This window comes from Panthera uncia, chromosome D2 (assembly GCF_023721935.1).
Source record: "Panthera uncia isolate 11264 chromosome D2, Puncia_PCG_1.0, whole genome shotgun sequence".
Classification (NCBI taxonomy): domain Eukaryota; kingdom Metazoa; phylum Chordata; class Mammalia; order Carnivora; family Felidae; genus Panthera; species Panthera uncia.
In genome coordinates, this window is record NC_064818.1 from 31,176,961 (window position 1) to 31,189,231 (window position 12,271).

A 12,271-nucleotide genomic window follows, 5' to 3' on the forward strand; every position below is an offset into this window, starting at 1 on the left:
CCAGCACCCAAAGTGGCCAGTTCCTACTGACCTGCTGAGAGCCTTCCTGGGTTGGGTGGGATTCTCAGATTTTGATTTGCTCATTCTGCAAGTTGCCTCGCATGGTCCGGGTCCAAACCCAGTGCCATGGCGCCCTCTACTGCCCAGAACACCACATTGCCTGCCAGCTGACCGGGGAGGGGTCTTTGCACTGTTTAGATGGGGGGGGGGGGGGGGGGGGGAGTCCTTTCCTGTCCACCTTGGAGAGGGGACCCTCACACTTCCTACCCCATCCACCCGCCCCTACTCTTCACTCGGTGGAGCCTTGGGGAGTCGCCATTCAGCCCAAGATTAGGGACCTGGAAAAATCTTGGCTGACCCCCAAGTCCCTGGCCACATATAAAAGCCTCGACTCAGGCTAACTGCTCAGACACTTCTACCGGACAGGCGGGTGGCAGAATGGCGAAGGACACAGGCTCAGGAATCAGACTGCCAAGCTGGCATCTTACACCCAAAATAGGTGACTGTAACCCGGGACAACACACGTATCCTCGCTAATGGGCCTTCTCCCCTCTCTGAAATGGGCTTGTGACAGTACAAATGAAATGAAATAGCCCACATGAAGCCCCTGGTACACAGTAGGCGCTCAGTGGATATTCATCCCTTATGATTTCAGGCATTCAGCACCCACACCTGAGCCCACACAGGCCACACCCTCTTCAGAGCCACCCCCCCCAGAACCCTGTTCTCGGGGCTGAATGGGCAGCATGGCCCTTTCCTCCCAGGCTACCCCTGGAATGTTCTGGCTCAGAAGCAGAGCTGAGGTGCCACCGCCCTTTCCCTGGCAGGAGCCCTGGTTTCTGACAGAGGCTCCATTGTCTTTGGCCCGCAGGTGGAAATGTGGATGGGAAGTTCAGCGTGGGCTACCGTGATGCCGTTGTAAGAACGGTAGTGAGCCTGGACCGGGAGACCACAGCCGCATACATGCTCGTCCTGGAGGCCATCGGTACGCACCAGCCCTGCCTACACACCTCCAGCACGGTTCTGGGCACGGTTCAGTGAGGTGCCCTTTGAGGGCCAGGCAGCCCTGACCCCGGGAGCCATGCCTTGAGTTGAAGTCTGTGTCTTGACACCGATAGAGAAAGGGCAGCCAGACAGCCTATTTCTGAGCGCTGGAGGCCATGAGGCTTAGCTCACAGCGCTACAACGCAAAACATTTAGTTGCTGGGGTGGGAGCCACGGGGCAGCTAGACGGGAGACCGCTGTGTGGACAAACCGCTGCAAAACCAGGCCAAAGGAAGCCGAAAGGGGGAAGGGAGGAGCCAAGAGTATCGGGCGCACAGGGAGGTGCAAGCATGTTCAGGGGGAGGGTGTGATCAGGGAAGTCTTCTTAGAGGAAGTGTCTCTGGATCAGCGTCTTGGTTGCGAGTTTCAAATAAACTGACTTAAGCAATATGGGCTCACAAAACCAGTCCGTAGGGTGATGGAGCTTCAGGTGTGACTGGACTGGGGGCTCAGGGGATGCCACCAGGCTTCGGTCTCTCGGCATTGGCTCCCTCTGCCTCCTGTGTGTTGTCTTCATTCTCTGGCTGATGTGGTGACAAGTTGTGGCCGCAAACTTGGTCTCAATCCTTTTGGGTTCAAGTGCTGCATCGGGGAGGCAGCACTGGTCTCTTTCCTAGTCTCCCCAGCTAAAGCCCCAGATGAGCTGTGATTAGTTCCATCTGCCCCAATGTCTGTCCCTGAACCCCTCGTCGTGGCCAGAGGAGGAGAGAGGTGCTAGCGAAGCCTGAATCACATGCCCATCCCTGGTGCCCAGAACCCCGGGCCTCAGGGTCAGGAAGGCGGAATTCTCAGAGGGACCTTCAGGATACGGGCCGGCCTGTGAGAGCAGCATGGGGCAGCTGGGCAGATACCTTGAAGGCTGAGTAATCGTCACATTGCGGGCCAAGTAAAGTTTCAGTAAGTCTAGAAGCAGGGAGGGCGTTTCAGGCAGAGGAACCAGCTCAGGCAGAGGCCTGGTTGTGGGAAAGAGCTGTGTGTGTGTGTGTGTGTGTGTGTGTGTGTGTGTAGCTGGCTTGTGGTGTGATGTATACTGGGGAGGGGGAGGCTGTAGTCAGGCAAGGCCAGCTTTTAGAGGCCTTAAGTTGGGCCAGAAATTTGGTCTTTGGTCTCCAGGTAGTAGGGAGCCCATGAGGGCTCTAGATGAGAAGAAGGATGTGATGAGACCTGTCCCGCACCCCCCTCCCCCACCACCCAGGTACGCTGCATCCTCCCAGGAGCATCCAGTTCAACATCTGCAGTAAGCTGTGGGTGAGAGGGAGTGAGCGTTCTGTGTCTCGCTCTTTCCTCTTTCCTGCCAGTAGCTCCTCCCCAGCCCGCCCACGCCCAGATGCATCTGCCCTCTGGCGGCTCTCCTCCCACCCTCTGGAGACCCCTCATTCCCCCTGCGTCCAGCACCGTCTGGCAGGAGGAGAGGGCTCGGGATCAGGCCTCCGAGGGGGCCTGGCAGCTCATGCTGTGTCCAGCCAGGCCAAGTAAGCAGGAGCTCCCGTGGGAGGCTGGGCTTGGAGAGGAGCTCCAAAGAGCAAGACCAGGTTAGACACTTGTGCCCCAGCATGTGGTCAGCTGGCCTCAGGAAGAAGGACTGAGTCACCCCTGGTCCTTAGTCAATTCCAGCTGCCTGCACTCCGCCCTAGGGTGACTCTCCTCGCCTGGACGTGTAGCACGGGGCCCGAGTTCCTTCCTCCAGGGAGGGCAACGTGACAGCTGTCCATGGGGCTGAGCCCCTTCCCCAGCCCCGGGAGGGTCCTGCAGGGAACTGAGGGGGCAGAGCCCCTGGATACCTCCGGCTCAGAAATCAAGCAGGGCCTGTACCCCCGAATGCAGAGGGTCCAGAGGCCAAATCTGTCCCGTAGGCATGTGTGACCCGTCTCTTGTTTCGTACAGAAGGACAGTTAGTTGTGAACATTTAAAAATCAGGAGATTTTATTTAGAAGCTCAGATGTTCAGTTTCTCTGGAGAAATCGGAAGGTCTAGTGTCACGGGGCCCACTACGGAGCGGCGCGGAGAAGAGCTGCCATCAGGGTCACCCCTCCCACCTGTGCCCCCATGGGTCTCGCCCGCCTGGCCCCGCCAGCAGTTGGCTTGTGAGCTGTTCCTGGATCTGTCTCCGCGGGCTGCTGTAACGAATTACCACAAACTGAGTAGCTTAAAAGAGTAGAGATTTATTTTCTCGTGGCGCTGGAGGCCAGAAGTTCAAAATTAAGGTGTTGGCAGGCCTGCATTCCCTTCTGAAGGCTCTAGAGGGGCATCCTTCCTTGACTCTAAGCGTTTCTGGTGGCTCTAAATAATCCTTGGTTCGTGGCTGCAAAACTCCGGTCTCTGCCTCCGACCTAACCTGGCCTTCTCTTCGATTCAGGCCTCCCTCCGCCTTTTTCTTTTAAGAACCTTTGCCATTGAGCCTGTGGCCCACCCAGGCAGTCGAGGATACCTCATCTCAAGACTCTTAATTATATCTTCAAAGACACTTTTTCCTAATAAGTTGACATTCACAAGTTCCCAGGGATCTGACGCGGGTAGATCTTCCGGGGGCCACGACTGAAGCACTTCGTGCCTCCATTACCTCCTCTGTAAAATGGGAATAATAATAACAGCACCTACTTCACATGCTTCTCCTGAGGGCTGCATGAGTTAGAATAGCGCCTGGGACAGGTTAGATATTGTTAGTGTTATTCTTAATCTAAAAAAAGGGAAAAAAAAAAAAAACCCACCCCTTGCAACGGCCAGAGCGGGTGGGATGAACAGGACACGTGCCCAGGGAAATCTGTCCCTCAGGCAGCCACTAACAGCCCGTCTTCCTTCAACTCCCACAGACAACGGCCCTGTAGGTAAGCGGCGCACGGGGACGGCCACCGTGTTTGTCACCGTCCTGGATGTGAACGACAACCGGCCCATCTTTCTGCAGAGCAGCTATGAGGCCAGCATCCCCGAGGACATCCCTGAGGGACACAGCATCGTGCAGGCAGGTGGCCATGGCCCCTTGGGGCTGTTGGTGGGCTGGGGGCAGGCATGGCTGCCACATGGAGGGATGGAAACAGAAGAGGGTCCCGCTGCTGCTCAGGAAGTATCCAGTAGGCAGTGGGGAAAGAGGGAGCCAGGCACCCTCCTCCCTTCTGGGGATGGTAGGCCTTTAGTTTCTGTGGCCTGAGACAGCACCCTGGTTCCCTGCAAAACAGAAGGAAGGCCTTGCCTCCCTCCCTTCCCCCACAGCCCTCTCCTCTCCCCCCACCCCACCCAGAGGGCTTTTCGGAACAGCAAGTGGATGGAGCTGTCACATTTTCCCGGTAGGAGGTGAGGGGGAAGAGGCAGGGCCCAGCTAGGCCCAGAACAGAGCGGCTTTCACAGGGCCCTTGGCCAAAGCTCTCCTCTTAGGAAGTAAACAGGCACAAGAAGAAAGAGTTCCTTTGCCCAGGGTGCAGGACAGCTCTGAGGCTCAGAGGAGAAAGGGGAGGACCTGAAAATGAGGCTTAGGTCCCCTCCCCCACCTCCCCCTGGAGGCCTCCGTTGCTGGATGCGGTGGGAGGCCGGGGCTGAGCCAAACACAGCAAATCTGGGCCTGTCTGCCAGGGCAGACTCCCAGGATCCAGGATCAGAAGGGGCTGGACGTGGATCCACCTCCCTGCATCAGGGCGGGAGGAAGGCAGGAAATGGGCTGGGAGCAGGGTGCTGACTCCTAGAGGAACGGAGAGTCCAGGAAGCCACAGGGATTTGCAAGAGTCTGGGGGTGGTTCCAGAAGGAGGAACGGGGAGGTTTTCTTCCTCTGGCCTCAGCTTCTCCTCTAGCCTAATACCTGCCACCCCACTCACTGACAGTCTCCCAGGACCAAACTGAGGACATGCCTAGAGGTGCGGCCAGAGCTTTGTGGGCCCCCCACCCCCCGCCCTCCCTTTCCATCCCCAGCTATTCCTTCTCCTCAGGCCTCAGGGCAGCCTTACCCCCTAGTCTCCAGGAAGAGAACACCTAGGACCTAGCAGGATGCTGGCCTGGGCATGACACCAGTGACTGTAGGCCGAGTGCATCCTGGGATGTCTCAGGGAGGCCCTGGGAAGGGAGCCAGGAAGAAGTTCACAAGCTGGAAGGGAGAGGGTAACAAACCCCTGTGGGAGGAGGCCTGGCCCACTTTCTAAACCTGAAGAATGGGTTTCTATTTACACAACACTGCACAGCCTGAAATTCTAGAGCCCGTGAGTAATACAGGGCAGCCCTGATTCTCCCCGTTTCTCAGGGAGAAATTCGGGCCTTAGCGACTTCTCCAAGGCCTTGGAAGTTTCTGGCCAAGTTGGCCTCACTCTCTGGTGTCAAACTGACCTGGAAGGAAGGTACAGAGGGCCTCACCAACATGCTGGAGAGAAAGCTTCTGTCTCGGGGAGAAGATGGCTTCCCCCCACCTCCCCAGGGCTCCTTAAACTTTGGGGGGTTGGGATACACCCAGACGGGGCCATCCTTCACCTGGGAAACAGAGGCGTCCTACTTCTGTGCGTGCCTGGAGTCAGTGAAGCAACGTGAAGGTTTGGACATGGTCTTGCTCTCTGCAAGCTTCCGGGCTTGTAGGGAGGACACAGAGATGTGGATCGCCCCCAATGCCAGGAAGAAGTGATCCTTTCTCTGAGAGATGTGAGGAGCAGGAGTGGTTCTAGGCAGAAAGTGGCTTTCCGCTGGAGAGCAAAGAGGGCTTCCCGGAGGGGGTGCCTTGGGAAGCGTAAGCCACGGCCTGGGGACAGGTGGTTCAGTTTGTCTGGAGTCTCGGGTCGAGGTGAGGCTAGAAAGGTAGTTTGAAGCCAGCTCCCGGGGGACGCCGATCACCACACTAAGGAGCCGTGGCTTTATCTAGCCAGCGGTTGGAAACCAGTGATGGTGTTGGGCTGGGGGGTGGCAAAGCTGGAGCTCATTTCCTGAGAAGACCTGGCTGGCTGCATTGGGAGTCACAGCAAGGTGGGTCCCGGCAGCCCTGTAGCAGGACACAGGTGGCAGGAACTAGGCAGCTCAGACCCCCTCCGTCCACTCTCCAGATTTGGGACCCCGAGTGCACAGCCGCACCCTGTGGGGAGAGTTGGGGGTTTGGAATTCCGAGAAGCCCACGCTAGGGTAGGATTGCTTTGACAGGTAGCCAGTCAATGGCACAATTGCCAAAAACTCAGATAGCATCCCTAGTGTGGTCCAGACCTGAGGTCCCACAGCTGTCCCGGAGAGGTCTGGACCCTCCTACCCAAAAAGGAGGAGGCCTCCTGCCCTGGGCGAGGCAGGAACGCTGTGATGTGTCCTCGGAGCCCAGGTGGCATCACCTCTGGCTTCTGGCAATGCCTCCCACCGCTTTGACACAGCACAGCTCCTTGGCCTCACAAGGAGCTCTTTAACCCATTCTCAGCCCCTTCCTGGTCCATGGGCGCCTTGAAGGGGGGCCACCAAGATGGCTGCCAGGAGGGTGACTGGCTAGGCAGGGTTGAGAGCCTCCTGCTCGCCCTCCTCCCAGCAGGCACACGGGCATCTGACCCACAGGGGTGCTGGCTGCTCCCAGGGATTATTAGGTGAATGCTGGTAGGTCCCAAGATTTCAAGGCGAGAAGTCCCTGGCTTGCCTCTTCCTCTGGCACTGAGTTGGCACAGAGGGCAAGACAGTTCCTTGCCCCCCGTGTGGACAGAGTATTTCGTTTGGCTGGAGGGAACCTTTGGCCATTTGGCAACTCAAACTGGAATCCATGCTGGACTATGGCACCTGGAAGGTGGGCAGGACTTCTGCTGGGAAGCAGGGGCACTGCTTCCTGGAGGTGGTTGGTGCCTGGTTGCCAGAGAAGAGTGCTGGGGGTCCCGGGTTGTACCCTCTGGAGCCGGGGCCGAGGGTCAGATGGCTGCAGGTACCCCGCTGTTGGCCCAGCAGTCTTTCAGCAGGCAGCAGCTGCAGAGTCGGCAGAGAGGAAGGCTTTCCTCCAGGGGCTGTCTCTGGGAAAGGCCACAGGCCTGGGCGCACAGGGGACCACTGTGGCTGAGCGTGTGGCCCAGGTCCTTCTGCAGTCCCTGGTTCCAGGCTGTGTCCACGGCAGGAGGACCTCTGGTGGGTCCTGGGTGGTGGGGACGCCCCATCACATCTTGGTAGATTCCGTGCAGTCACAGTCGAGGTTGTCCTCGCAGCCCGGCAGGGGGCGTCTGGGAGCAGGCCTGCCTCTGCGGAAGCTGTGCAGGGAGCGGCGCAGAGAGCCCAGGCGCTTCCAGAGCCTGAGCTGGGGCTCGCTGGGGCTACCGGGGTGATGGGGCATGCACTCCCGAGCCCTGCGGCTCGGGTCCAGAGCGGCCGGTTTGCAGAGGGTCATGAAGAGCAGACAGCTGGCCAGCAGAAGGAAGATGCAGGCCAGGGCGAGTAGCGCCGGGAGGGGGTCAGCTGCTTCTGTGGGGCTGCCGGGAGTGACAGGGGTGGTGAGGAAGGCGAGGGGGCTGGGACCCCGTGTGCTCATGGCTCCTGCAACAGGAAGGGGAACGTTGATGGGGGCTGGGTGCTGCTAAACTAGCCGCAGACAGCATCACAACCATTGTACAGGTGAGAACAGTGAGGACCAGAGAGGTGACAAGTCTCAGGTCACACAGCAGAAAGTGCTAGAGCTGGGCCTGAACCCAGGTCCCCTTTCTGCTCTACCCCCTGCCCACTTGCTACAGAGGAGGCAGCAGGGTGATGCCTTCTGGCATTTTTAAATCAATCCTCATGAATTACACTAGTCTTCTGCCTGAAAACCTGGGATATAAGACCAACGCCGTCAATAGCTTGCTCTGTGACCAGGAACAAGTTATCAGTTACAGGATGCTGCAGCTGGCAAGGGCCCTAGAAATTATCTAATGTTGGGGCTGCAACATGGGGGCCTGCAGGTACATTCATTGGGTCCTTATCGTGTTTTTGTAAGTGTCGATTAATCACAAGTATTTTTAAAGTCACAAACCCAAAACGAAGGGATTTCGCATGGCTGTCTGAATGTCCGGCTGGTCTTGAAATTTCAGAATTGCAACACTGGCAGCCAGTTCCCGCCTGGCACTCAGTTGCTGAGGCTGAGCAGCCTTTGTCCCCTTTAGAGAGGTCTCTGGCCCCCAGGTCACCACACTCCCCCACAGGCCCGCTACACACTTTATTTCACCTGCCTCGCCCGCCCCATGGGCATTCCTGCTGGTGCTTCCCAGTGTGACCCAACCTGCTCCCATGACAAGAAAGAAACTGAGGCCCCAGCAAAGGAAGGCCAAGCCCATGCTGTGAGCCAGTGGCCAAGCGAAGACCAGAACTAGGTTCCCTGACTCCTGGCCCTGTGGCTCCCAATCCTCCAAGATCACTGAGCAGCTCTGAGAACAGGTGAGAACCCACAAAGAGCTACACAGTTGACTCCCCCTCCAGACCCCAGGTACCTGTTATCACTCACGGCCATCCCGCTAAAGGGAGCTCAGCAAACAATCTTTGTAGATGCAAAATCAGGCTGAGCTTCTGGTTGGATAGGTCTGGGGTTGTAAATAAAAATCCTTAGAGCACATGGCTAGTAGAAAACTTGTGACAGAGGACCCTCAAGCAGGTGGCGGTGCCTCGGCCAGGCTGATAGAACGCAGGCCCGGCTCTTTCCGGTTTCCCAAGAGAAGCCAGAAATCTGGATTTTTCAGGCAAACGTTCCTGACGTTTAAATGTTGGCAAGTAATTCAAATTTGGTTAAACCAGGAGAGGGGCGCAGGAAGGGGGATATGGTGCCAAAGTTAAACAAACTCGACTCCAAAAAAATGTGCGATGAATTTTCAAATATCTAAAACACTACAACAGGCCAAACAAAACACGCAAGCGGGCCACCGCCAGCTCGCAGGCCAGCACTGATGATCTTTGATTTCTACAAACGCAGGACAGGAAGTCCAAAAGAGGGCCTAAAAAAAAAAAAAAAAAAAAATCCTTTATTTCTCTTTGACCTTAGATACTTTCGTGCGACGGGGACAGCAGGTTTCCCCCTTTCTCCCGGCTTGCAGCTTAGAGTAAACTTACGGTTGAGTTTCTAGCGTGACGCTCTGCAGAGTTGTGCCAAGGCTCTGTATGTGGGTTGCCCAGAGCCCGTGTCAGCAGGCAGTGGGGAGTGGAGAGGGCCCCCCGCCCCACCCTCTGGAGCCCCTGTCCCTACCCCGGGCACTCACCAATGGCGGCAGGACCTAACTCCCAGCTCCCAGCACCCAGCCTCCTTCCTGCTCGCAGCCTCACCCTGCGCCCGGCCAACTGCAGGCACACAGCACAGCCCGCCTCCCACCCATTCCCTGCTACCACTCCTTCCCACATTTCCAGACAGAACACGACCCCTCCCGGCTCCCAGTTGGAAACTTTGATGCCCGTCTAGCTGCCCAGGGCCCCTGCCTTTCAGGCATCGGGCCTAGAGAGCACTCCAGCTGGGCGGCCATATGTGGTTGGCCGTCCCTTGAATATGAGCATGGAAAAGGGATGGGGTGTGCCCACCACAGGGAGAAAACTGAGAAAACGTGCCCCCTCTCCTTCCCTGGGCAATCTGAAGCGGGAGAAGTCTCAATCCTGCTAGTCCTGATAGTATTTCAAGGCTGTCACATGAGTCTGGGAACCCTATCAGACCAGCAAAGCTGGCCCAGACTCCAGTCCTTGGGGGAAGCACTTTAATAAAAAGGCACGTGAGGCTATAATTAGCATCTTAGTAGTTTTCTTGGAAGCGAGAGATTCTAAAGGGCTTGAAGACATCAAGCCACCCTCCCTGGAACACACAGCAAAACCAGCTACCAGATCCTTTTACAATCCCTCTGATCCACCAAGGGTCAGCTGGTTGCAGGGAAAAGAGGCCTCCACCAGACCGAGGCTAGGAATGATCTCGAGAGCAGGTGAAGCTTCTCCCTGCCCGCAAGCCCAAGGCACACTGGCAGGCCCCTGCTTTAGACATATCTCTGCAAGCTCAGTCAAGAACGTTCTTTTTTCCCTCAGAGGTCCCTAGAACAGCACCTGCTAGAACAGAAGAACTAACCTCAGGGTACATCTTGCTGTGTGGCCTTGGGCCAGCCACCGTCCTTCGCTGGGCATTGTTTCCACTCTGCAGAAAGCAGAAGGACTCCCCAGGTCTGCACGCACCCTCACACCCTCCCCCAGAGTCCCCCAGCAAGGGTCTGGCCCCACTTTCCTCACCACACCTTCTCCTGCAGCTCCCCGAACTCTGACCTCAGAGCCAGCGCTCAGCAGTCCCAGGCTGGGTAGAAAGGTCTTCTTAGCTGTGCAAGAGAGGCCCAAGGAGCACCGGGTGCCACCCGTGACCCCAACCTGCCCCGGCCTCTGCCGTGCCCTGTGCCCCTCAGTCAGCCAGGCTGGGCAGAGCGAGCTGTCTTCACTCACTCTCCAGCTAGCCCTGGCTTTGTCTGGAAGAGTTTGGGCCCTGCCTTGGGGGAGGGGACAGCCAAGAAGGGTAGGGATGGCAACTGGGCTGGGCAGAGGGAGAGGGGAGCCAGGCAGAGGAGCCCCGTTGCTCCCCAAGCCTTCCCGGGGCCTCACTTCAGCTGGTCTCCTTGGAGCCCTCTCAGCGGGCAGGGTGGAGGCCTGGGGGAGTCACGGGGAGGCTTTCACTGCCCCGGCAGCAGCCCTCACCTTCCCCCATCGGGTGTTTGAATGGTATGGTCGGCAGCCAGAGGATTGCTATTCAGTGCCTGCCAGCCTCCAGGTTACCCGGGAGAGGGGAGAGAGGAGAGGGGCTACAGCCCAGCAGCAGGGTGATAGGCCCTGGCAGCTCCCGGGCCCATCCTCCCCTCCTGCACCCCTGTGCCCCTCACCTCCCAGGCTTACCACTCAGCTTCCCAGAAAAGCACCTGCCCTTCGAAGGTGTCTCGCTGCAGAAGGGAGGGGTGAGCGATGTTTTCAAAGGTCAAAGAGATCTTAGGGCAGAAAGCACAGGGTTGAGGGCCAGCCGTGGCTATGTTCCTTATAGTTTGGGTGGGCCCTTGGAGACCCTCCAGGTGGTGTTTCTTCAGCTCTCCCACACCACACACACACACACACCCCTCCCCAACCTTCTTTCTTCCCGGAAGCCAGAGCCTCCCCAGCAGCCAGCTGCCTGCGAAGGAGCCTAAGTCGTAAGCAGCTTCCCCATCGAGGACCCCCCTCCCCCGCCCAAGCTCCCAGAAATACAGCACAGAGGTCATGGTGCCTGGGCCATTGTTCCAGAGACTGAGGATATAGCAGTGGACAAAGTCCCTTCTCTCCGTGGGAATATAGATAGTAAACAAGGTTATAGTACATCAGAAGCTGGGGGGGGTGGGGACAGCCTGGGTATTGGAGGGGGGGGGGGGGGGGGGGGGGGGCGCTGCAGTTCCACATACAGCGGTCAGGGAACAGATGACATTTGAGCAGAGACCTGAAGGCGATGAGGGCGTGAGCATAACACAAACGCGGAGGGAGAGCTGGCCGGTGGAGGAAACAACATGCGCTTGGCATTCAAGAACCAGCAGGGAGATCCGTGTGGCTGGGGCAGAGCTGGTGAGGAGGCAGTCGTGGAAAATGAGCTCAGATACTCCCACTTCTCACCAGTAGGAAGGTGGACTCGCTCTTTCTCTGGGCCCAAGGTCCAAAACCTCAGCGAAGGAGCAGACTGACCCAGTTTTGATGAGGTGCCCCCCTCGCAGACCAGCCACCGCTGGCCACGGTCAGTAAGGACCCGGCAGCCTCAGTGCTGCGGTGAGAGGTGGAGAGAAGAGGGCAGATCCAGAAGCGAGAGGTCCAGGGCATCACAAGGCAATTCGCCACAACTCAAGACGACACGCCGAGGCCCCGAGTCCGCCCGGCCGTGCCGTCGGGCCTCTTCCTGCATCACCTTGCGGGGGAGCGACCTCTGCTCGCTTCAGGCGCGTGGCAGTAGAGTAGGTGTTCGGTTCTTGGTTCGACAGGACCCGCCTTGGGGCTGGCGGTGACTCTGCCAGCAGCCTCGAGGCTGGACTCCTTGTGAAAATGGACAGACCCTGGGTGGGGTCTCTGAGTGAGAACAGCACACCCCAGGTCCCACCAGGGACAGCCCACAAGCCCCGGTGACCTGAAATAGACCGGAGTGAACGCATGGGTGGTTGAGTACAGAGCCACCTGGCGGGAGGTGGGATTTCTGGGGTTCCACCAAGTGGCTCTTTCGGTACCCGGTGCCCAGCCGGGACTCAGCGTGGCCAGAATGGCTTCCGCCCGGGGAAAACTGGGGGTGAGGTGCAGCCACACGTCCAGCCCTACCCCAGATGAGGCTCCTGGGGT

The 12,271-nt window shown here is 58.0% G+C and overlaps 1 protein-coding gene across 1 annotated transcript; it reads right to left on the reverse strand.

Moving 5' to 3' along the window:
• Positions 1 to 6,250: 6,250 nt before the first annotated feature.
• On the reverse strand, positions 6,251 to 12,055 carry CD2H10orf105 (chromosome D2 C10orf105 homolog). The gene is made up of 2 exons (XM_049646184.1): positions 10,183 to 12,055; positions 6,251 to 7,492 (listed from the first exon to the last, which is right to left on the reverse strand). The coding sequence occupies exon 2, from the start codon at positions 7,485 to 7,487 to the stop codon at positions 7,119 to 7,121; it is 369 nt and encodes a 122-aa protein (XP_049502141.1). The 5' UTR covers positions 7,488 to 7,492; positions 10,183 to 12,055; the 3' UTR covers positions 6,251 to 7,118.
• Between the last annotated feature and the right edge of the window lie 216 nt (positions 12,056 to 12,271).